The following is a 26,031-nucleotide window of genomic DNA, read 5'->3' as shown; positions in this document are numbered from 1 at the left end:
AACAGCTGGTTTGAGTGGCTGATATGGTTTAGGACATAAATTGCTAAAAAAGAATTTCAGGACTTTTGAAGAAAATCTGGTTCCTTTTGCTATATATTCCTTATGTAAAACAACTGTAGTGAAAGATGTGGTAGTTTTCTTTTTTTCCATGCCTCCTCATACCCCTGAGAAGTTAATGGTTTAAGGAAAACACTCCAAGCCGAACAGATCATGTCAAATATTTGGTTTGGTAGGATTAATATTTCACTACAGAGCAACAGTGGGAGCACTGTCCTAGTTTTAGGGATGATTATGTAAACTAATGAGCCCTGTCCATTAAAAAAAACTTAGGGAAGAAAAAGCTATTTATCATGTGGATTACACTGACTATACTTAGAGGACCCTGAAGTAGGTGTTAAATGCCTACAATGGGGTTACGTTTAATTACAGTTGCTCTTTTCATGATGCTGAGGTTAATAGTTATGACGTTGTACAAATGTTCAGTAGTTCTGTGTGAAAAAACTTGGTGTATTATTTTGCACCTTGCTCTTTAATGGCTTAGAATGGCCTTTCAGTTAAGTTTGCGTGCATGCTTGTTCAGTCACTCGCCAGGCTTCTCACATGGGACTTTCCAGGCAAGAATACTGGAGTGGGTTGCCATTCCCTTCTCCAGGGATCTCCCTGACCCAGGGATAGAACCTGGGTCTCCTCTGTTGCAGGTGGATTCTTTACGCCCTGAGCCACCAGGGAAGCTCCTCACTTAAGTTTACCAAATTCTCAATTATTTTCTTGACAACAGACCTAGAATTACAACTTGGCTGGAGGGAGTTGTAATTGAATATGTCAGCCGCTAGAGGGAGCTGACTCTAGTATTTATTCTGGAGAGACAAGGTGTTTAACTTCTCTGATCCTGAGCCTGTGTCTTGACCTTTAACCTGGAAAGAATTATCTTTATCATTGGGATCACCCCTGTTCCTAACCCAGAGAAGAATCTCTGGGAAGGAAAAGGAAGGAAAAGACATTGGTCTAAGACTTGGCATATGGCTATATATCTGCCTGAAGTCTGGTCTATCCGCTTCCCTCAACATAGTTCCAGTAGATGAGCAGCTTTGTTGGGGAAAGTGAGTGATTCTTTCAGAACCATTTCATGCATTAAGTTTGAAATAACAGTAGCATGACTAATACTTCTAGAATAACAGGCACTGTTCTCAATGCTCAAAAAAATACTAACATAATTCTAGCAATAATCCTGGAAGGTAAGTACTCTTATTCTCATTATAGAATGGCCAACCAAGGCAGTTACCCAACGTTACAGAGCTAGTAAGTATTGATGCTGTAATTAGAAACCCAGACAGTGGCTCAAGAATCTGCATTCTCCAACTTTATGGGAGATCGCCTCTCCATACATACCCAGTTTCCTGAGCACAAACAGACATTTGTAGAATTAGGCCAAGTTTGTTGCGAAGGGGATGGTGTTTTGGTTCAAAGGGCACAAAAAGAAAACTGAAGAGTAAAAATTTATACCATATTTTATCTATGAAAATGTAGATTTTTTTTCACATTTTAACATCTGAAGTTAAGTTGTGCTTACAGCTTTACTAGAGGAATACTTGCCAACATAGCATATCAACTTTATTAATTGTTAGGTTTAACATTCATAAAAGTATAATTTTTGAAAGCAATTTCTATTTTAGATCTTCGCACTTCATGAATTCTCAAGTGTGTGATGATTGTTTAGCTTATAAAGCAAAAATGTGAAGTACTTAAAACGTATCTCACAGGGGAAAAAATAAAGATTCGATTCATGATTTGGGTGTATTTTAATATGTTTGATAGTGTGTCAGATGGAGCTTCCAAGGGTGAGAGTTCTTAGGACCATGATGTTTTTTAAATGGCCCTGAATTTGACCTCTTCTTAGATTCTTAGAAGCACCTTTTAACCATGTCTCTCTCCACCCTTATTTATACACAATCTGGTTAAGTCTACTTATTTTTGCTTTAGGCAGCCAGCTCATCTAGGCTTCAGCAGCAGTAACAGGATAGAATGTCTGGGAAAACTGTCTTCAGAGGGATTGTGCCGTCATTGATCACTTGAGGGTCTCACCATCCCACTGAAGTGTGTGTCAGCCCGGAATTATTCAAGTAAACTGGGCAGAGTCTTCGATGTTTTGGGATGGGTACATGATAGCAACTCAGGTGTGTGGGTTTGGTTAAAACTCATTGGCACACAAGCACATCCCTGTGAAAATGCTGTTCTGTGTGGTGAGGTGTTACTTATTTTCCCCCACTGACATATTGAAAGCAGCTTCTTTAAGGAAAAAAATCGAGTTTCAGATAAATTTTTTAAGGGAGTTCCCAAGAGTCTGCAATTACACACACATTCACCCGAAGTACAAGTTTTTTCAACCAAGAAAGAAAGAAGTGTTTTTCTAGAATAAGTAAAATATGATCAATATTTTTTACTTAAAGCGTAAAATAACTTTTATACCATTTACCTTAAATCTGTTTTAAATGATAACTGTATTCCATGTCTCCTTTCATTAATTTTTTTATCTGTAGTCGGTGCCAGAATAGTCGCACTGACTCTCTCTCTCTCCCCCTCCATCTCTCTCTCACGTGCGTGTGCTTGCACACACACACACACACACACACACACACACACACACACACAGTAGCTGAGAATCTTGCTTTCACTGCTTTTTCCTAGATCTCTACCTTGGGGCATTTCTCTGTTCTCTGGCAAGCCTACACAGGTTTGATAGGGAGAAGCGGAAGAAGTGAAGTTCAGACTGAGAGTCTGCCAGTTGCTGACCACTCTATGGAAGGCCCATTGTGGCAAGAAGTTAAAATAATTTCATAAGTTTGCAGTTGCTGACCACTCCATGGTGGTGGTTTAGTCGCTAAGTCATGTCCGACTCTTGTGACCCCATGGACTGTAGCCCGCCAGGCTCCTCTGACCGTGTGATTCTCCAGGCAAGAACACTGGAGTGGGTTGCCATTCTGGGGGGTCCATTGTGGCAAGAAATGAAAATAATTTCATAAGGTGAAATTTGTGGATCATTAGTGAGTTACCGTTCCTTATGTTTTGTTTATTCTGTTTAATCGAAGAAAAATAAAGCTTTATATCACCTTGGAAACATTAGTTTTATTTTGAGATTATAATAAACTTTACTAGAAGTATATTATATTGATGAATTCAGTTTTCATCCTCAACTTTAAAGAACCATATGACCAGAACTATGCTATATTCCTTCATCTCTCAGGTGATGGTAAATTTACTTGGTCATATTTCTCTATGAGATTTTTTTTAAAGTTGCTTAACTACTCTTGGAAACTTCGAGATACGAATCTATTCTAGAAGTTCCAGGAATCTGACAGGTAGATTAGATGTGATTTCACTGGGAAAAAAAGGTGCCATTGTTTTATTTACTGGGCTATTTGTAGGAAAATAGCATGTTATGATTTTAGTTACTCCCTTCAGAAATGCTGAGTCTTTGAATGAAAAGTAAAAATAAACAAGATTCAGAATTGTTGTAGTGAAAGCTTCTGGAGGCACAATGCCTCTAAAAATATAGGACCTTCAATTCCTACTTCACTCAAAAAAGCAGTTATACCCTAATCTCCTCTGAGATAGCCAGTGGCACAGGAGAAGGGATGTTACAGGCTGCAAGCACGACACATTCTTGTGGTACATTTGTAAACTCTGGCTGTCTGCTTTGCATACTCAGATCTGCTCATTGTTTCCCACTTGTTCTTTCATTTGCTTCCCTTGGAAGGAACACACTGAAAAATCCAACAGTCTGTGGCGTGGCACTCACTCCTGAGACCACAAAGTCTTCTTTCCCTCTTCCTTTCCAAAATTGTCCTTGTTTGGATACTTATGTTAACCAATGGGCTCAACCCACGGATCACCTGTTGGGTGGGTATTTGATCCATCCAGAACTTCCATTCCTTGATTTGTATTTTCAAAACACAAAAGCCCTTTGTGATTTGTGGGGCTGGGCCAGAGATTTCCATTTATGAAGATTACATGCAGCAGGCTTTGCTTCCCAGAAAAGCTGAAAGGGACAAACAATACCTCATGTTTGATATACTCTACAGATACCTGATCACTCACTGAATTACATATACTCATTCCTCGGTATCCACAGGGTACTGGGTCCAGGATCCCCTGTGGGTACCACAATCTGTAGACACTCATGTTCCTTGTATTAAATGGCATAGGACAGTGGGCCCTCTGCATCAATGGATGGGGAGCCAGTGGTTATGGAGGGCTAGCTCTATGTGCGGAGAAGGCGATGGCACCCCACTGCAGTACTCTTGCCTGGAAAATCCCATGGATGGAGGAGCCTGGTAGACTGCAGTCCATGGGGTCATGAAGAGTCGGACACTTTCACTTTTCACTTTCAGGCATTGGAGAAGGAAATGGCAACCCACTCCAGTGTTCTTGCCTGGAGAATCCCAAGGACAGGGGAGCCTGGTGGGCTGCCGTCTATGGGGTCGCACAGAGTGGGACAAGACTTAAGTGACTTAGCAGCAGCAGCAGCTGTATCTGATCCCATTTCTGGGACAAGTCAATGGATGGATCTTTGAGAGCCGTGAATTCTGCAGTGATGTTTTTAAAGCTGTGGTGCTAGATGCTAATAAGGATAAATAGGAGGAAAAGATTATTTCAAAGAGGAGAGGAAGGACTTTGTTAATGTCAGATGGCACTCAAGATGTTCAGATGTTCAGTTTTCGATGTTAGTTTTCGATGTTTAGTTTTAGCTTCGTTTAGTGTCTGTGAACAACAGAAGGTTGTCCCTCCCTGAGCCCCCATCAGAGACTGCCCAAGTGCTCCTGCTTTTTCTGTGTGTTTTGTTTCTGGCAGTGTTATTTAAAAGCGGCTGGTATTGGGGAAGATGAGTTGGCAGCAAGGCAGATTGATCCAATCATGGAGCAAGTTACTAAAGACCAGGAAATAACTGTTAAAATTTACACTGTGCTTTCATATGTATTAAAACCACAACAGCAGAAATAAAAAAACTAAGATAGTTGCTTGGGATGAACGATGTTCAGTTTTCTATGATGCCTATAAATCTTTTTTTTCTATATACATATATGATTTTATATGATTATAATCATAGTTGAATGTCTTCCCTTGTCTTTTTCAAGTTACGTATAACTATGCTAATGACCATGTTTGGTGGTGGCATAATGATTACACTTAAGTCTTCTACCCCTGATGCTTGTGTGGAAACTAGGAAACAGTAGAATCTACATCAGAGACTGCTAGCCCTTTCAGGGCAAGGGTTTGCATCCTCATGCCTGGATCTCCCTAGTGAAAAGCAGTGGGAGACGGGATGATGGCTGCTGCTCTGTGGGATCCTTGTCTCTGGGCTCTCACTGGCAGCATCATCCACTGAACTCAGACCCCTGCAGTCAGGGGTGGACTGTGCCCCACACCTGCTCCTTGCTCCTTACTCTAAAAACTTCAATCCTCTTTAAAATGGAAACCCAGCTATATGGAGAAAAGGGAGCCTTGCTACACTGTTGATAGGATTGTAAATTGGTATAGCCACTGCGGAAACACAGGATAGAGGTTCTTTAGAAAACTAAAAGTAGACTTTCTGTATGGTCCAGCATTGCCAGTCCTGGGCATACATACAGAAAAAATGAAGACTCTGATTCAAAAAGATATATGCACCCCAGTGTCCATAGAAGCACTATGTACAATAGCCAAGACATGGAAGCAACTTAAATGCTCACCCGCAGATGAGTGGATAAAGAATATCTAAGAGACATATTTATATAAATACATATGTATACACACAGACAAATATATGTTTATATACATACACATATGTATCAGTTCAGTTCAGTCACTCAGTCGTGTCTGACTCTGTGTGACCCCATGAACCTCAGCACACCAGGCCTCCCTGTCCATCACCAACTCCCGGAGTCCACCCAAACCCATGTCCATCGAGTCGGTGATGCTATCCAGCCATCTCATCCTCTGTCATCCTCTTCTCCTCCTGCCCTCAATCTTTCCCAGCATCAGGGTCTTTTCCAATGAGTCAGCTGTTCGCATGAGGTGGCCAAAGTATTGGAGTTTCAGCTTCAGCATCAATCCTTCCAATGAACACCCAGGACTGATCTCCTTTAGGATGAACTGGTTGGATCGCCTTGCAGTCCAAGGGACTCTCAAGAGTCTTCTCCAACACCACAGTTCAAAAGCAACAGTTCTTCATTGCTCAGCTTTCTTTATAGTCCAACTCTCACATCTACATGACCACTGGAAAAACTACAGCCTTGACTAGACAGACCTTTGTTGGCAAAGTGATGTCTCTGCCTTTTAATATGCTGTCTAGGTTGGTCATAATTTTCCTTCCAAGGAGTAAGTGTCTTTTAATTTCATGGCTGCAATCACCATCTGCAGTGATTTTGGAGCCCAGAAAAATAAAGTCTGACACTGTTTCCACTGTTTCCTCATCTCTCTGCCAAGAAGTGATGGGACTGAATGCTATGATCTTAGTTTTCTGAATGTTGAGTTTTAAGCAAACTTTTTCACTTTCCCCTTTCACTTTCATTAAGAGGCTCTTTAGTTCTTCTTCACTTTCTGCCATAAGAGTGGTGTCGTCTGCATATCTGAGGTTATTGATATTTCTCCCGGCAATCTTGATTCCAGCTTGTGCTTCCTCCAACCCAGCGTTTCTCATGATGTACTCTGCATAGAAGTTAAATAAGCAGGGTGACAGTATACAGCCTTGACGTACTCCTTTCCCAATTTGGAACCAGTCTGTTGCTCCATGTCCAGTTCTAACTATTGCTTACTGACCTGCATACAGGTTTCTCAAGAGGCAGGTCAGGTGGTCTGGTATTCCCATTTCTTTTAGAATTTTCCACAGTTTATTGTGATCCACACAGTCAAACGCTTTGGCATAGTCAATAAAGCAGAAATAGATGTTTTTCTGGAACTCTTGCTTTTTTGAATATCCAGCAGATGTTGGCAATTTGATCTCTGGTTCCTCTGTCTTTTCTAAAACCAGCTTGAACATCTGGAAGTTCACGTTCACATATTGTTGAAGGCTGGCTTGGGGTATTTTGAGCATTGCTTTACTAGCGTGTGAGATGAGTGCAATTGTGTGGTAGTCTGAGCATTCTTTGGCATTGCCTTTCATTGGGATTGGAATGAAAACTGACCTTTTCCAGTCCTGTGGCCACTGCTGAGTTTTCCAAATTTGCTGGTATATAGAGTGCAGCACTTTCACAGTGTCATCTTTCAGGATTTGAAATAGCTCAACTGGAATTCCATATACATACAATAGAATATTAGTCCTTAAAAACAATGAAATGATGCCATCTGTAGGAATATGGATGGACCTAGAGATTATCATACTAAGTGAGGTAAGTCAGAGAAAGCCAAATATTGTATGATATCACTTACATGTGAAATCTAAAAAAATGATACAAATGAAAAGCAGAAATAGACCCACAGACACAGGAAAAACCTTAAGGTTACCCCAGGGGAAAGGACAGGGGTAGAGGTAAATTAAGAATTTGGGATTAACAGATATATACTATGATATATAAACTAGGTAAATAGCAAGGACCTACTGTATAGCTCAGGGAACTATATTGAATATCTTGTAATAACCTGTCTGTATAACTGATTCACTTTGCTATACACCTAAAATGTTATAAATCACCTATACTTATAAACCCAACTAAATGTAAACCCAACTAAATAGTCACATCTTCCACACTAAAACATCAACTGAAACATTTCTTCTTAGCTAAACTCTCAGAAGGGATTGGTTGACTGTGGAAGAAGGGCAGGACTGAGATGCAGGGGTGAGCATTTGCCAAAGAGGAAGAGCGGTGCAAGGATGGGAGATGGACGGAGAAGGCCGGTGGTCAGGTGCGGCGCAGATGTGTCCGTTCGCCCTTCCAGCTCCTCCTAAACGGGACGGACGGTTTGGCTGTGGACGTTGACATAGCTGAGCTGGGAGTCCCAGGCTGTGCGGTGGTCATCGCAGGCTGCTCGCCTTGAGCACTGCTGCTGTGGCACTCTCAGTTCTTCTCTGATCACAGCAGCAGGTTATTTATGCTGATCACGTCCCCAGTAAGACTGAGTGTCCAGCCTCAAGGGAAAGTCACCCTGCCCAAGTTCCAGTTTTAATCACTTTTTTCAAGCAAGACAAAGTAACTCTTTATTTCAGGCGTATTTGTTGTGAAGTAAAAAAGCTACGTTTTACTTGGACAGACTTTAATTTTGGGGGCTCCAAAATCACTGCAGATGGTGAATGCAACCATAAAATTAAAAGACGCTTACTCCTTGGAAGGAAAGTTATGACCAACCTAGACAGTGTATAAAAAGCAGAGATATAACTTTGCCAACAAAGATCCATCTAGTTAAAGCTATGGTTTTTGCAGTAGTCATGTATGGATGTGAGAGTTGGACTATAAAGAAAGCTGAGCACTGAAGAATTGATGCTTTTAAACTGTGGTGTTGGAGAAGACTCTTGAGAGTCCCTTGAGTGTCCCTTGAGAGTCTCCCTGCAAGGAGATCCAACCAGTCCATCCTAAAGGAGATCAGTCCTGAATGTTCATTGGAAGGACTGATTCTGAAGCTGAAACTCCAGTACTTTGGCCACCTGAGGCGAAGAACTGATTAATTGGAAAAGACCTTGATGCTGGGAAAGATTGAAGGCAGGAGGAGAAGGGGACGACAGAGGATGAGATGGTTGGATGGCATCACTGACTCAATGGACATGAGCGTGAGTAACCTCTGGGAGTTGGTGATGGACAAGGAGGCCTGATGTGCTGCAGTCCATGGGGTTGCAAAGAGTCGGACATGACTGAGCGAATGAACTGAACTGAGAAAGCTACTAGTGTTTTTTGATTCATTTGTTAATGAGTTTTTAAAATCTGTCTAAAAATCAGAGATTTAAATTTCTATTGTTCTTTTCATTAATCATCATGAAGGCTGTCAATAATGGCAGTGAATTAAAAAAACATCCAACCAATTGACAAAAACCAAGATGGTTTTAGAAGTATCCCTCTAGTGCTTGTGGGTAGAAACCGATGAGCCTTCTATTAGGGAACAAAAAAAATAATCAGTTTAGGTTTTTTTTTAAGCTAACTTTAGGAAATAACATATATGGATTCACACATTCTTCTGAATACCTAATGTGTACTTTGAGTTATACGCAGATGAATAGAAACTGACCTTGTACTCGGAGAGCTTAAAGCCTAGTGGAGAGCTGGACCTATATATACAGGCAATGGTGCACAGTAGAATGACTGCTTAAAAGAGGCATATATATGCATAAAATTCATTGGCGATTCAGGAGGAAAAACAGTTAGGCCTGCAGGAGAAAGTTAGGCAGGCTGTACTGGAGAGGTGACCTTATAGCTCACACTTGAAAGATGAGCACAAGTTTTCCAGGCAGAGGAGGTGGAAACTCTAGAAACAGGGAACAGGATGTGCCAAGGCAATGAGGTATGGCAGAGCTACTGTGTCTGGGGAGCTTAAAGTAATTCAATATTTCTGACAGGTACATATTTTAGTCTCATTGGAGCATAAACCACAAAGAGGCACACATCAAAGGATGAGGCAGAAGAAATGACAAGGGACTGTACCATAAAGTCTTGCATTTAAAGAGGTTTTGATTTTCTTAGGAAAAACCTCTAAAACTTCAGTGTATGTGAGAATCCCTTGGGCACTTTGATAGGATGCACATTCCTGGGCTTCAATGCTCTGAAATCCTGAGTCAGTGGGTTTGAAGATGCCTCCATGAATGTGAATTTCTAACAAGCTCTCTAGGTGATTCAAGGATGGTAGGTAGCACAGGCACCAGGCTTGAAGAAATGTTACTACATGAGTGGGAAGCCACTGAACCTTGTTGCACAGGGGGTGAAATGATTGTGTGCGTCCACTGGAGCTGCGCAGCTTTGGAAGAATAATTTGGAGGGGGAGCAGGGAGAGAAGGGTATTAATCCAGGCAGGAAGTAACGGAGGGCACGACCAGGGTGTGGTCAGTAGGGAGGAAACAGGAACATCCATTCTTCTTCAGCACTTTAAATATGGTAAAACTTTCCCAATTTATTTTTCTCCCATTTTCTTTTTTTTAATGAGTTTTTTGGTTGGGGTATAGTTGCTTTACAGGTTCCCAGGTGGCTCAGTGAGTAAAGAATCTCCTGCAATGCAGGAGAGGCAGGAAACACAGGTTCAATCCCTGAGTCAGGAAGATCCTCTGGAGATGGGCATGGCAGCTCACTCTAGTATTCTTGCCTGGAGAATCCCATGGACAGAGGTGCCTGGCAGGCTACAGTCCATGGGGTAGCAAACAGTCAGACATGACTGAAGTGGCTGAGCACACACATATGCATATTTGCTTTACAATGCTGTGTTTCTGCTGTGCAACAACCTGAATCAGTTATATGTATACATACTTTGACTCCATTTTCTAATTTTCCAAACTAGTGTATTTTTCTGCCATCTTAAGTGGGGCTCGCTCTTTCCTCTTCTGCCGTGTACATGTCATCTGGCCTTACTTTTCTTTAACCTTGATATATTAACATTCTTTAGAAGTCTGTGTTCTAAGAGTCGCTGGTAGAGATAATCCTTGTTTCGTGTTGATAGATGTTCATCCATCTCTCATCTTTCACTATAATGGATGACATGATGGGTTTTTGTTATAGCTCTTATTAACCAGAATAACTTATTTTTGAAAGTTTGTTGATCCCTATGAACATTAATATGGTTGTCTTCTCTGACATGTATGACAATACATTGATTCAAAGAATATTTCCATAGTTGGCATCAGAAACTTGGTCGTACTCTTTCAGACTTTAGAATCTCGCCAAGTAAAGACAGTAAAATCTGAATTATCTAAGCCTCATTAAATATAATGTTTGTATGTGTTGGTGAGAGGTGATCCCAAATTATAGCTAATATAATTCTTCAAAATTATGAACATCATTTTTTATGGCACACATATTTGGCTAATATTAAAACCGAGCTTGCTTTCAAGAGTATATGATTTTTCTGAGCCATGAAAGAAGAAAGCTTTTATCTACAGCCCAGTGGAGTGAAGCAGGTCTGGAATTCAAAACTGTTCACATAAAATGCACAGCCTAACAAATCTGCAGGTAATAACATATATATTCAACCCAAAACAAACCTCTGTATGGATTTATAACCCAGTCAGCTTTGCACATATCCATTTGCCCAGTTGCCATAGACAGGTAAGAATTTATATATGGAAAAGAGATATTTTTCATTTTTATTTATTATTCTGTTTTAAAGATTGGTATTTATTTATAAGGCTTGTAGCCTGGTGGGCTGCTGTCTACGGGGTCGCACAGAGTCAGACACGACTGAAGTGACTTAGCAGCAGCAGCAGCAGAGCTTTTACATAATGCGTTAATTTTGTTTGTCAAAAATAGCAATCAAATTTTATGAAATTTCAGAATGAAAGTGTGTGTTTCTTAAATTTGTAAAACCTCAAAATATTTGTAAGTTCTCAGTAACTTGAACTTTCATTCCCTATTAAAAATGGCAATTAAAAAAATAATATACACTTTTTACTAAAAAGTTAAAGAGGAATAAAATCAACCATAATCCCATACTCATAACTGTCCACTAAAAATGCTTTGTTTATTTCCATCTCTTTTATTCATGTACATTCATACTTTGTTGTAAATAACTTAGCTCATAGAACTCTTGTTTTTTCCTTTTTTAAAATAGACCTATTTCAAGAGCATTTCCCATTTGTTACATATTTTTACAAAGCGTTGTTTTAGCTTCCTATGGCCATTGTGACAAATTCCAACCAAGTGGCTTAGGACCACATATATTTATTCTCTTAGAATTCTGTAGATCGTAAGTCTAAAATCACTTTCACTACGCTGACATCAAGGTGTTAGCAGGGCTGAGATCCCTCTAGAAACAAGGAGGTCAGTTTGCTTCTGTGCCTCTTCCAGATACTGGAACTGAATTCCTTGTTTCCTTTGCTCCTTCCTCTGTCTTCAAAACTATCAACATAGCATCTAGCTTCAGTGTCATATGACATTCTTCTGTAATCCAATCTCCTGCCTCTCTTTTATAAGACATTTGTGATTACATTTAGGGCCCACCTGGATAATATAGGATAATCTCCTTGTTGCAATATCCTTAATTTAATCACATCTGCAAAATTTCTATTAAGGTAACATATTCACAGATTAAGGAATTAGAACTTTCTATCTTTGGGAGGCATTACTCTTTTTACCACAGTGGTCTTTATTGGCTTATAGTATTTCATTTTATGACTGTTTCAATATTTATTAACAGTTGCCCTTGTCTTGTACCTTTGGGTTTTTTCCAATGTTATACTATTATGAGGGATTCTAAGATTAATTTTCATATGTGTAGATTTTTGTGTGTTCAGTTTTATTTGTATAATTTCTAGATGTGGAATTAGTTCAAATATATATGTGTATTTCATTTATGTGTCTATATGCACATATATACATTTGTATGTATCTGTGTATATGTGATACATAAATGCACGTGCTTATGTGTAATGTGTGTGTTTTCATTCTCCAGATTACTTTCCAGAAAGTTGGTAAAGCATGTTTATCTCCTTGTGCTCTCACCAGCATTCACTATTATCTTTTTTTTAGTCTTTTCCCGTTAAACAGGTAAAAAGTACCTTATTGTTGTTTTAATTGCATTTCTATGATTTATCAGTTAAACAGGTAAAAAATATCTGATTGATGTTTTAATTGCATTTCTATGGTTTATAAAAAGTGAAGAGGTTACCACTTTTTATGCTTAACACATTTATTCTCTGATGAATTAATATTTCTTTAAAATTCTTTATCTTCACTGACATACTATCCTCTCATTTGTGGAATAATTTGAGTCAACTTTAACAATGGAACAAAATTCTGATTGCTGCAGAAGTTCATGTACCCCTGTCTGTATATGCTCCCTATATGGTACTTGAATGGGAAATTCTTATCTCTGATTTTAATGGGATCATTTTCTATAACTTTAGATGTCTGACCTGGAAAAATATTCAAGAAAAGAAGACCTGATAAATTAACCTTAATCTTATATTACAGAAAGGTCTTAGTGTCAGCTACTAAAGGGCTAAATATAACCACAGTGACCCACTTAATTGACACTTCTTATAATTGCACTGTAATTCATGCTTAGGAGCTGGATGAGAAATGATGTACCTTAGACCAAGCTTCTGGATCAAGAAACACCGTGTCCTTGAAGTTAACTCCAGACTGACAGTCTAATGCAATGATTAGTATCTAAGGTTCACTGTTACTCAAAAAGCATTTTGCATTTCATACAAACCAGTTACACACATATTTACATGTGTCCACATATATACAACTACATATATGTTAGTCACCTGGTCGTGTCCAGCTCTTTGTGACCCCATGGAGTGTAGCCAGCCAGGCTTCTCTGTCCATGGAATTCTCTAGGCAAGAATACTGGAGTGGGGTGCCACTGCCTTCTCCAGAGGATCTTCTGGACCCAGGGATCAAACCCAGGTTTCCTGCACTGCGGGCAAATTTTTACCATCTGAGCCGCCAGGGAAACTCACCACTACACGTGCATGGCCTCTTTTCTGAGATTTTGAAATCTGAGACAGTAAACCTTCTTAACAGGCACGGCATATATGGATAATATTCTGGGCTCATGAAATTCAAAGAATAGTAGACAAAAGAAGCTTTTCATAACATAGATGGGGTCAATCTTCACAATATCAGGAGTCTAGACCTAACGTTGCTATCAAGTATCTTTCTTACCCTGAGCAAATCCTTCTCCCCTTTCTCCCTTAACATTCATTCTAATGGTTGTATTGAGGATTAAAAGATGGCAATACAGCCTTGCCCTCATGGAGTTCTTACTCTGAGGGGAACTCATCTGCAAATGTGCAGATACTGATATGGTGGGGGAACACTTTTTCTGCACAAGCTCTCAGGAGCAGAGCCCAGTAGAGGGATACCTAAGCCAATAGGGGTAAGGAGGCTTACAGGAAGGTTGTCTGGGGTAAGTGGCAAGGAAGTTTGGTCATAAAGCGGTCAAGGAGTTAGCCTTCCTATTTGTCAGATGATGGCCTTGGTCTCTAAGCACTACTCTCAGTTCCATGATTGGATTGCTTAGCTCTGTTGGAGGCCCGTGATTCTGAGTGGAGAGACACACTCTCTTCTGGTTTTCTCCCAGTAGTTTCCCTCCTACAGGATGAACCTCTCCAGCTCTGTAAAGATGACACATTTTCTAGCAGCCTAACTCCTCTCCCAGTGGGACATTAAGCTATGGGGCTTCTCCCAGAACCTCCCCTGGCTTGAGAGTCTACGATAGGGTACACAGAGTGCAGCAGTAACATGCTTACAATCAGTGACTTTGGTCCTGCAGTTCTAATCCCCTTATCTTTCACACAAATCAATTTGGGAGGAAAATGGATTTCCCATGTCTATTTGTTCTCTCCTCTTTGATTTTGTGAAGTTCTTGGTTATTTGCCACATTTTCTGCACCTTTAATTCTTCTGGAATCCAGGGAATACCTGAGGAAAATATCACATTCTCTTCCTAGTCTGCCTGCCTTTCTGTCTTTCCCCTCCTGGACCTTGTCCTTTGACCTGCCCTTGGGGATTATGTAGTTCTCTACTGAACCTACCAGGAAAGAGATATCAGTTGTATTTGGTTTATCTATTGTTTTATCTATTCCTTTTAGAAATCTGAATCTCTCTTACCTTGTGATATTGTTTAAACATGTTTTTTAATATTCCTGGCACTATGTAACCCCGATTATTATTCATCTTGTGGCTTTGCAGCATTCAGATCTATCCTTACAAGTTAATTTTCATTGATCCTTTTATCTTCCTTCATATTTTAGCAATGGAAGCAAAAATCTTTGCTTAGTAGTTCCAGCAGAGCTTTCTTACACTCGTTCCCATTGATTCAACTTTCTTCACATTTCTGGCCCAGTTTTTGATTTTTTTTCTTAAGAGGTACAGTGATTAAAAAAAAAAAAAAAGAGGTACAGTGATTACAAGGATGGCTCATTCAGGATGGGCAATTTGCTCTTCATACTCCTAGACTCAGACTCTTCAAGACAGCATTTAGAAGATGACAAAAGTCCACCTGTAGGTATGGACAGCCCAGGGGATGCAGTCACTCTGGGTACTCTGATGATAACGTTGGACAGAGATCAAAGTTAATGTGCAGCAGAATTCCCAGACCAGGCCAAGATCAGAATACATTTGGAAACTCATTAGGAACTCCACTTGCCTTGGTGTCTTTTCACTGGACATGGCCTTGTGCCAAGGGTGACAGGGCGGGGAGCTAACAGCTTCCTAGCCTCACACCTACACTAGAAAACTCAATCTCCTGTAGGGCCTAAGTTCAAGGCGAAGTCCCAGGGATATTATCCTTAATGCTGTTCTATGTAAAGTGGTGGAAACCCTACTGAAATGAACATGGGTCGAGGGTGGGGTTTAGACAGAAGAATTAAGTCTGCAAAAAGGATCTGGAATTTTTTATATTAGGAGAAGGTGAATAGTGAAGAATTTGACCCTTCTTTAAATGCTTACTTCATCTTTAACATTTCAGGAGCATGACAAGCTTATTTTTCAATTTCATTCACCTTTCTCATAAAAACAATGACTGATAACATCAACCTGATTAAATGAATGAGTATTCTGAATCACAGAGCTTGTCCAGTGCTGTATAGGCTTAGTTATTGTGCAATAAGTAGAAAATCTTACTGAATATTTGTATAGTGACCATAGACCAGCTGTAGTCTTAAGAATTTCCAATAATCTCAGTTTCTTCTTAGTTCTGTGGCCAGAGTTTGACTGCCTTTGCAACTAAAATATACTTTAGTTTCTACACATGTAATTATTTTGTCTGAATAAAAATGTCAGTAGTTCTGACAATTTCAATTCTTGTATTTGCTGACTGCATTACCTTCTGAATCATAGGTTCCCAAATCAAGTCAAACAGGTTAGGAGACAAGCTACACTTCAGTGTCACACCTACTCCTACTCTTAAAGGAGTGTGGGAATATATTAGCCACCTTCACTGTATTAACTAGTTCATTTCCAGCTCTTCACACACTTTACCAATTTTTACTTTTCATCTTGGATACAACCCCAATTCTCGAAGACTCTGAAGTGCAAAAAAGTTAAAGTATACTTTAAACATTTAAAGTAAACATTAAAAATATTCAGGTCTTTACCTATTCCTTTGAGAATCTGCATGGCAGAGTCCCCGAAATGTACAAGGTGGAGATAGTTACGACATCTGCTGCCCACAGACCAGAATGTGTGTCACTCAGTCAAGGGAAGACATTCATGTTTTATATCACTGATGTATCCAACTTACTGCTGTCATCTTTGTGGTGTTGCCCACGTGCGTAGACTTTTCTGGAAGGACCATGGAGGATATGAGAGCTGGTGACACAGAGGTGCCCCAGCATTGAGCCATTCTGAATTTGACTCTCACCCACTGCCTCTCCTTCAGTTTGCCTCTCCTATAACACCCACACAGTAAGTCCTTGTTGTTTCAGCCTTTTTCATCTTTGCACTTGAAGATCCTTCCAAACGGTAATGATCTCAGTATCCAAGGACAGCTGTTGCTAGCTTCTTAAGTCTTTTCCACATGCATCAGGGTCCTTCCACCCTGTAATTGATGTAGCACAGTTTCAAATCCCCTTTCACCAGCTTCATTGTTCTTCCCTGGGCAGCCTCTGATGTGTAATTATCCGGATACCTAAAAAGGGAGCACAGAACATTTTGGGGGCTTATCTTTGGGGATGGGGTGGGGGGTAGGATTCAAAGAGAGTTTACCCTGGATTTGACTGTGACAGTTCTTAGAGCCGTGTTAAGACCTGAAGGATGTTACCCTAACCACTGTTTCCAGTTACAGAATATAGATAAAAATGAGTCAATAAGAGAAAGTCTTTAGAATTTAAAAATATCCTCATGGGCTTCTTTAAAATTCAAGATTCTTTGAGTAAATCAATAGACCTGCTAAAACTGATAAATTTCAGGGCATCTGAAGAGAAAGAATAGATACCTGAACATCTGAAGTATCCCCATTCAAAAAGCATGTCTTGAATGCTTATATAAATCAGGAACTGTCAGACTGTCGAAATACAGAGATCAATAAAACATGACTTTAGCCTTGAGGAAGCTCACAGACTAATAGGAAAGAGCAGTAAACAGTCAATTGTAATCCAGTGTGACCAGCACCCCCGGAGAAGCATGTTCAGAGCACCATGGGAGCCGAGAGTATGCTGTGGTGTGCCCTCAGCTCCAGGCTTGCGTCTCTCCAGCATGGTATTCTTTTAGCTTCGGCATATTGCCAACATTTATGCGCATTGTGTTCTAGACACTGCATGAAGGGCTCTGTGTATGTCATCTCATTTCTGTGTGTGAACCTCTTAGAGCTTGGTCCTGTCATGGACCCCATACAAATAGGGAAAGTGGGCAGACATTAACTGACTTGCTTAGGGTCATAGTAAGTGTTGGATCCAGAATTCAAACCCAGGGATTTTGCTCTTAACCAATATTCTATACTACTTTATTAGAGAAAGCTTTTATCTAGAGTGGTAGTTCTCAACCAGGAGCCATTTTGTCGTCCAAGGAACTTATGGCAATGTCTGCAGATATCATTGAACATCACAGCTGCTATCTAGTGGGTAGCAATCAAGGAGGCTGCTAAATATCCTCCAATGCACAAAACAGCCCCCCTCAGACAAAAAAATTAGCCTAAAATATCAGTAGTGCTGAGGTTGGGAAACTGCTCTGGAGTATGGTACCATCTCTGTGTAAGCCTTTAAAAGATATTTTTTGAATATTTAAAACCATTTTTTTTAAAAGAAGCTGGGGCAAAAAATATTGGACCCAGTTCCTAAGTATCTGATGAAGTGTATTTTGCCACATAAAATTGAAAAAATATTGTAGTCTTTGTTCACTCTTATAGATTTCAAGGATCTGAGGAGGCCCTGAGAGTTTGAGGAGATAATTCATAAGAAAGCCCTGGATGAGAAATTTTTAGCGTTCTTGGGGTGATAATATATCTGTGGATAACCAGAATTAGATAAAGAATACATCCTAAACCAGACTCCTGTTTTGTTCACCCGGCTCCCTTGTCAGCTGACCACCTCCATTGCCTTTTTCTTCACCTTTCTAAGAGCTGGACACAACTTAGTGACTGGACTGAACAACAACATATATTTCTGTAAGCAAGTTTGTTTCAGTATTTACTGGATGAAGTAAACCATCTTTTTAAGTGTTATTTTTGCTTAGACATTTTTTAAAAAATTGGTGTTTCTTGCCCTATTACACCAGATTTGAGGTAGATAATTTAAATTCTAATGTTTTCTTTATATAAGAAAATCATAACCATTGGTCGGTTTGGGGAGTAATTTGAATACTGTGGCTTTCTTGGAAATGAATACAACACTGATCCAACCTCCCCTTCATTCCTTCCTTTCAAACTCTTAACATTCCTGGCAGGAAAATGATTCTAGCATTGGTTTACTGAATGCCAGGCAGTGTCTTCACAGGCAGTGGCTGACCAGTCCCGAGATTGCGAGAAGCCACACATATGTGCATTGCGGCAATTCATCAAATGGATGTAAACTCGTAAATTCAGTTTACTGAGGTTTTAGGTGAGTGTGGCATCCCCTTGGCGTGCTTTTTCTACGCAACCAGCAGCGTCTCTTGGCAAAGAGTCATTACTGACTTCCTCAGAGCGTTTTCCTGATGATCCAGTCTGCAGTGAATCACGCACCAGCCTCCAGGTGTGCGCGGCATTCTCCACCCGGTTCCGGGTTGCGCTGGGTCTATTTATGTAGAGGGGAGGACTCGTGAGGGGTGAGGGGCTGGGGCCGCGGGGCAGCTGGAGATGCTGGGGGTGCTCACGCACCGGTCTCGCCTGCCGCCTTTCCCATGAGGCCCCGCTCCTCAGGGGAGTGTCTGCGCTGGGACCAGTCCCCGCCGCCCGGCCCCTTCCCGCGGAGGCTGCACAAAGGTGTCCGGCTGGAGTGCGCCAACAGGCCAGCTTTCTCAAAGTGCTTTTAAGTTTCCCTTTTTTTTTTTTTTTTTTTTTTTTTGAGGAGGGGCGAAGAAGAGGAGCTTTTTCCATTTACATTCCTTTCCTTGTATGTAGATACGGAGAGGAAACTCAGCACTGGGCATGTTCGGATGTTGAATGGTTTTGCTGATAAGCAACCAGCCCTCCCGGAACCAAAGACTTAAAATAGTCGTCACCCCTCCCCATCCCCACCCCCCCGCAGGAGCTGCAAATGGTATCTGCCAAACAGATGACAAAGTACCTTGGACTAAATCACACACAGACAGCATTTTGAGCCGAACGCACGGCCAAACTCGTGTAATTACTGTTTATAGCTGGCCGAGGCTGACCAGGAGAGGGCAAACCCAAGAGGAAATAAGTTTCCTGAACCTTGGAGAAATGGCTGTGTGTTAATTAAAGGCTAGGACGGGCACTTCTCACTCACGAACCAAGTTTTTCTTGAGATCACAGTTCGCAGCACGTTTCCTCTGGAGGGAGTGAGTAGATAATTGGGATCTTTTTGTCTTTTTTTTTCCCCCCTCTCCTTTTTCTCTCCTCTCCGTTTTGGTCTTATGGCCTCGAACCCGCAGTGAATTGAAGCGAGAAAGAAATGGATATGTCTGACCCCAATTTTTGGACTGTGCTCTCAAACTTTACTTTGCCTCATTTGAGGAGTGGGAACAGGCTTCGGCGAACACAAAGGTAAAAATGCGGGGGTTCCTTTTTGCCTTGCAGAGGGAATGAATGCTTTGGCTTCAGAGGCTGCCCGTCGGCCTGGGCCCCCTTAGCAACTGGGGTGTTGTTGATTGTAACAGTTTGAGAAGTTTATACTCTGCCAGGGGCGCCCTGGCTCAGGTGTTCCCTCCTCCTTGCGGATTTCCTGGCTCATCCTGATAAATGTGGTTTTTCGGAATTCTCTTTCTGAAATGTGGAGAATGGGGACCTGGAGTTGTGAGTGGTGGGAAGAGCAGGCAAGCGGGAAGAGATACTTGCTCACTCTCTTTGATCTGATCACTTGTCCATTTCATTCACTGCATTGTGGGAGCTTCTGCTTCTCTGTGTAGAGCCTTTCAGATGCTCCCTCTGCTCTATTAAATATTTAACCTTTATACAATGGACATGTCCAATGCAAAGATAGCTCAAGTTTTCCTGTTTCAAGTTGTCTGCTTAAAGAGATAAGTCTGCATAACTTTGCATTTTATTTTTTAAATTGATTGGCTGACATGTATTTCTAGTACAAGGCTGGCCTTTTCATTTTGTAACATGTATCTATTAGAGTAGGTGAAAAGAAAAAAGATTTTTTAAATCAAGGTAAAGCTCAAGCCACAAGTGAAAGGCAGTTGAGAGTTAGTTGCTGACAGTTGGGTGAAAGAAAATGATTTTAAAGGAGGCGTGCCTCCTCTCTCTGCATTTGTGTCCAGCACAGGCAGCTGGCATGATTGTGGTTTTAGAGGGGTACACCCTCTGAGTTGTGTAAGTACAGATTCTTTGTTTTTCTTCAGAACTTGCCTTGAATATACACGTGAACACACACAAGGCCACGGTGCAGTCAAATAAACAGGATGCTTGGCTATCAGATTGGAGATTCATAATCTCTGTGCTCCAGTGTTTAAAGAACACAGGAAAAGGGTTCATTCTGTTTGGTTGTACCAGTAACTTTTTGCAGCGTTAGTGCAGATAGGTGATACTTTGGAAAACTTAGGAGTTTTTCCTTTTGACCTCTCTCGTGGTATTTCTTAAATTTCAGAAGTGTCCTGGAATACACTGACATATGCTGTTTATATATATGTGCATATATACATATAGAAAAATACGTGTGTGTGTGTGAGAGAGAGAAAGGGATCGCATCAGTTTGTAAGTCATACCTTTTCATGTCACTTGAACGATGTTGGTACCACTAAGCCACGTGATGATCTAAAGCTGTACCTTTTAAATAGGATGGCTGTGCTTTCTCATCTTCTTGCTACAGTGTTCAGAGAGAGAGACTCTTTTGGTGTTGGTCATTTTTGTACAGGCTGTGTCATCCACACATCAGACCCCCCCAAACAATGGATCAGTTGAAGAGATACCTACTGTAGTGGAACCAGGCCTCTACTCCTCATGGCAGTAAATGCTGTGACTTGTGTGTCAGGAGTCTTAACCGTGTCTAAGGGATGTAGCCTGGGCTGTGATGCAGCTGCTGCTCTCACCTGGAGCCACTTCTGGGTGAGAGAAGTCTGCTCTGGCATCATGCCTGTGTGTCTGAAACCGAGGAGCGACTCGAGTGTTTCCTTCCCGTACCTACCTGTTGGATGGGTAATACCATCCAAACACATAAAGGACTCTCAGGCTGCTCCGACCACGGCCTTAGGGCAGTACCTACTCAGCCCGGAACACCCCGTTTGAGACAGCCCGCCCTGGCAGAGAGCCTCAGTTCTAAAGAAACTTGGGTTCTTCCCGGCCAGATGAGAGTGTGGGAGGGCTGTGTCCGTTCCCCAAGTCATGGGCCCGCACCTTCAGTTTCGTGATACAGAGAGAGAGGTGGGATTTCTTCCCTCCCTTCTCAGAATAGAGGTTGCCACAGCCTGTTTGTTAACTGGGGATTTCCAGGATTCACAGAGTTTGGAAATTTGTATCCTGAAGTTCATCTCTAGATACACCTACTTACAGGTTTCCCAGGGCCCCAGCTACTTTCTGTTTATTATGTAGGTTCGGAAAGATGAAGGGCAGGTGTCCCTCTCTCTGGGTCAGTGTATATGGCTGTTGCCTTCTCTTATTATACGGCAATCAACTCTAGCTCTGTGTCCTTTTTCCTTCTGTAAGGACACGAAACCTATGCTTGTAGGATGACTCTTCCCCTTCTGTGACCACCCTTAACGGCTCTCAGTCCTTCTCCTCTCTGTGCCATGTTAGGAGTCTTAACCGTGTCTAAGGGACACGGTTTCTTACCGCACTGATCATCTTCCCTAAGTCTGCCCTTTGAAGAGGACCTCTCCATTCCCAGGTTGCCTGCCCCTTTTGCTAGCCTCGCTGAGGGTGTGCCCAGTGTCGGGGTGAGGATGCCTTGCCCTCATCCTCAGCTGGGTGTGCCTGAGCCCTTGAAACAGCTCTCCTGCCCAAGCCCGGCTGCTTCTCTGTACCTTTGCTTACATATTTTATTTCAGCTGTTTCTTCTGATTACGTTGTAATCCAAAGGACTTCGTGATAACCTTTTCTTCAGTGTTAGCCTCTTGCATCTACCGAAGAATAAAATCCAGCTTTGAACCTGTGAATGAGTATCTTGGAGCGCCTCGGGATAGAACGTTTGGTACCTCTTAGACAAACGAAAGAGACGCTGAATGGTTTCCAGCTCTTCTCAGTTTACGTCGTGGTAGAAATTGTCATCATGGAGGCCTTCGGGTTTTTGCCGGATCGCATCTGCTTTGCCACTCACCATGGCTCTTCTTTGTCGGTTTGCACTCTCATGAGAATGCTTTTAAGGTTTCTCTTCCGGCTCAAAGCTCTGTCTGGTTCATAACTCCTGAATTCTTGGGGAAAGGTCAGTTACAGACTGACCCTCAGGCCTGATCTATTGAATGGGTCCTGATGCTCTGAAAGCCTAACTTCGCTGTGCTACGTCCCAATGGTGATATTTTGTTCTGTTCATTCCTTTTTGCCTGGCATGTGGCAGACACAGTTGTCTGGATGCAAGCTGATTTTGTTTGCTGTTTTGCTGTAAAGCCCACATTTCCATTGGTAATGGTTCCTTTGTTATGACTGGCTTTGCCTACCTATCCACCTCCCTCATTTCCTCAAGGTGGTCTTAATACAGCCATTCACCTGCTGCTGGGACAGAAATCTAGGCTCAATAAAGAGGGTATTTCAACCAAAATGTGTTGTTTTAAACTGAAGTAAGAATGGCACTTTTTAGAGGCTGTGGATTTCACGGATCTTTGGGTTCTCCATTCACTGGAGGATCCCCTTACAACTTAGAATGGGAAATAGTTTGCCTGGTTTATGTTACTATTTGTTTGTAACATCTTTTCTTTCTCGTTGAGTTAAAAATTTTGAGGGAGGCAGGATCAAACATCTCTTTGGCTTCTATCTTCTATATGTCCACACTGTAAAAAAAACACACACCATCTATTTATAAATGTTGCTGCTTGATTTTATAGTGCACCCTCAGTTTTGTTGAAGTCTAGTGACTCTAGACGATGCTTGAATTTTAACCTTAGTGGTAAGAAATCTGTCATGTTTTCTTTGGGCTTAAATGATAATCTCCAGCCCTCAGGGACACCTCAGTCAGCACAATCCTACCCACGCCATTGGGTAGTTTGTGACTCAGTTCATCATTTTGACTGAGGCTCCAAGTGTATCTTTCTGAGAACCCTTGGGATAAAAGGTCATTTCCTGTTTTGCTTTATTTTTGCTGAATTCACATTACTTAGCAGTTGCAATGAAGAGCAGGTACGTTCAGGGATCTTAAACTAACTGCTATCGTTGTCAGAATGCATTGGACTTCTATGCACTCTGTGTCTTCTCTCCAGAAACATCTGGGGTGTTTGGTGAGTTTTTCTTATGTTTTGAGCATGAATATATGTCTTTAAGAAGGACAGAGTATGCTTCCTTCCTGCCCTGGCATGTCAGGTATTGGTTAACTCGTGCTTACCCCTTTTTCAGAAAGCCCCGTTTAATCCACATTTATTGTGCATCTATTGTGTGCCCGGGCACTGTGACTCCAAGCTGAAAGTCGTAGGCATGCCTTCAGTGAAGGGGTACAGGTGAATCATGGCAAATCAGGGTGACCAGGAAGTATTTACCAGGTACCCAGGAGCCGAGAGATGTACTACACAGAAAATCGTGGGGCAGTTTTGAAGGGTAGGTTGGCATTTATCAGATAGAAAGACAAGGCCTTCCCAAGGAGCAAGAGAAATGGTGTGTATGAAGGCATGGTAGCCTCAGCAACACAAAGTTCGAGGGATTATACATAGCTCAGTATTGCTGGAGCATAAAGAACCAGAAGCATAACTTGGTACTGCTGAAGCATAAAGTTTAAAGAGGCTATATAATAGAGCCCAATGGTTAAGAGGGTTGATCTGAAGCCAGTTTACTTGAGTTTGAATCTTAATTCTGTGATATTGTCTATTGAATTAGTTAACTTATTTGGAATTCTGTTGCTCTATCTACAAAATAGGGATAAGTACATTACTTATTTCATAGGATTGTTGTAAGATTAAAATATGTTCATATATGTAAAGTGCTGAGTGCAATGACTCACATATGAAGACTTTCCATAAACGCTAACTCTTGTTATGGTTACTGTCATTACAACGAGGGGATGAATAGTGGGCAGTGACTGAGGAGAGAGATGAGGCTCTAGGTATTTGTGGGCCTTGGCCTTTATCCAGTGGGAGAGAGGCACATGGGCAATGCTGGGGAGTTTTAGGTCTGAGAAAGGAGAGTGAGACCTCGAAACCAATGGATAAGTTATTGCAGTAGCCTTTTTAGAGGGTTTTGCAGGCCTGAGCAAAGAATGTGGTGAGATTACACCCTGAGAGCTACTGAGGATATAAAGTTGGGAGAAGTTGATGAGTTGTTGGCTCTGAGGAATGAAGAAGGGTACCACAATGGCCCTGGGGGTTTTAACTTGGGGAAATGGAGACTCCCCTGTACATATAAGACACGAGAGCTGGGACTTGTAGTCCCCCCTTGTGTCCCCAGAAGGGACAGTTCATCCACATTGAGTGAACACCTGTCCTGTGCTGTGCTGTGGAGCAGCCATTCGGTCATTCAGCCAGAATCAGTGGTCTGTGTCGGGCCGGGGATGGAGAGGCGAGCCAGACAGAGGGCGTGGGCCTCAGAAATAAGCCAGCATCTAAGGAAGCCAAGCGCCATGTGGTGGTCACCGTGACCTGGAGGCTGTAAGCAAGAGCTGAGAGGAGAGAGTGACCGTGTGGAGTCTACTGTAGACAATGTGGTCAGGGAAGGTCTTTTAAGAGATGGTGTTTAAGAGAAGATCTAAAGGATGAGAAAGAGATGTGGGCGGGAAGACTTCGGGAGTAGGCATCTGGGAACAGTCAAGGCTTGGCGGCTGAGAAGACAGAGCTCCTAGGCAGGCCGAGTTGGGTTGTAGGTCCGGGGCCCTCGGGGAGGCTGGACCAGAAATAATAGGCTTGGAAGTCCTCATTAGGACCATGAGAAATGTGCTCGATGAATCTGTGGGAGAGCTGAAGATGTCCCACTGAAGGAAGGGGCAGAGATGGAGACAGGAAGTGGAAAGGAGATGCAGAGGAGAGTCCCCTCAGAGGGAAGGGAGTGTTCTCACAGAGACCCCAAGGGAGCGGCCGGCTGCTGCTCCACAGAGACGAACCGAGGTGTGCGTGTGTCTGAAGACTGGGGAGTCCTGGCTGACTTCACCCTGAACCCTGGCCGCAGAGGGATGGGGTGGGGGTCGGGAACGGAAGTGAAGTGAGGCGTCGGGACCGTGGGTGGCAACCACTCTGTGGGTAGCCAAGTCCAGCAGCGACACAGCCCCGCGTGCCAGCCTCTGCATGTTCACAGCTGGCCTGTCAGTCCTCTTCCCTGAATCATATCCCCTTACTCACTGTTGCTCACTTCACTGTCTGCCTCATCACCCAAATAGGTAATGACAGCTTCCTCTCCCCTCCCCTCTGGAAGCTCAGGTTCTTTCTCCAGCCTCCTGAGTTGTCTCCTTTCTGACGTGTTTTCAGTTGGAGCTGTTCTCTAGCTCCCCTTGGCCCCCTCATTGATTCTGCCAGACCCTGCACCTGAGCTGAGGTACAGACGGACGGAGGGTATGCTGCCTCATCCCCCTGCCTGTTCCACAGATGGCTGAAACCTGGTGCTCACGCCCGTGCTCTTGTCCTCTCCACGGCTGACCTGCAGTCCCTGCCCCTCCCTGCGTGTCTGCACCCATTCCCTCCCACTCCTTGCTTTGCCCAGGCCTGTTTCATAACTGCTTCCTTTCATCCTCCTTTCTTCATGCTCCTGACTGAGTTTT

At 42.2% G+C, this 26,031-nt stretch overlaps 1 protein-coding gene across 12 annotated transcripts in view; it reads left to right on the top strand.

The window, feature by feature from the left end:
- The window catches only part of MAST4 (microtubule associated serine/threonine kinase family member 4), a 618,855-nt gene that overhangs the window by 423,480 nt on the left and 169,344 nt on the right, over positions 1 to 26,031 (top strand). For 2 of the 12 annotated variants that reach the window (XM_060400349.1, XM_027980036.3), the window contains exon 1: positions 19,334 to 19,754. The exons of the other annotated variants lie outside the window; for them this stretch is intronic. In XM_060400349.1, coding sequence (XP_060256332.1) covers positions 19,663 to 19,754 — 92 coding nt within the window. In that variant the 5' untranslated portion in view covers positions 19,334 to 19,662. Of the gene's footprint in view, positions 1 to 19,333; positions 19,755 to 26,031 lie in introns of those variants that run through there. 12 annotated transcript variants of the gene reach the window in all.

Source organism: Ovis aries, chromosome 16, assembly GCF_016772045.2.
Source record: "Ovis aries strain OAR_USU_Benz2616 breed Rambouillet chromosome 16, ARS-UI_Ramb_v3.0, whole genome shotgun sequence".
Classification (NCBI taxonomy): domain Eukaryota; kingdom Metazoa; phylum Chordata; class Mammalia; order Artiodactyla; family Bovidae; genus Ovis; species Ovis aries.
Note: the sequence above shows the minus strand (reverse complement) of the source record. Positions and strands in the feature narration are given on the sequence as shown.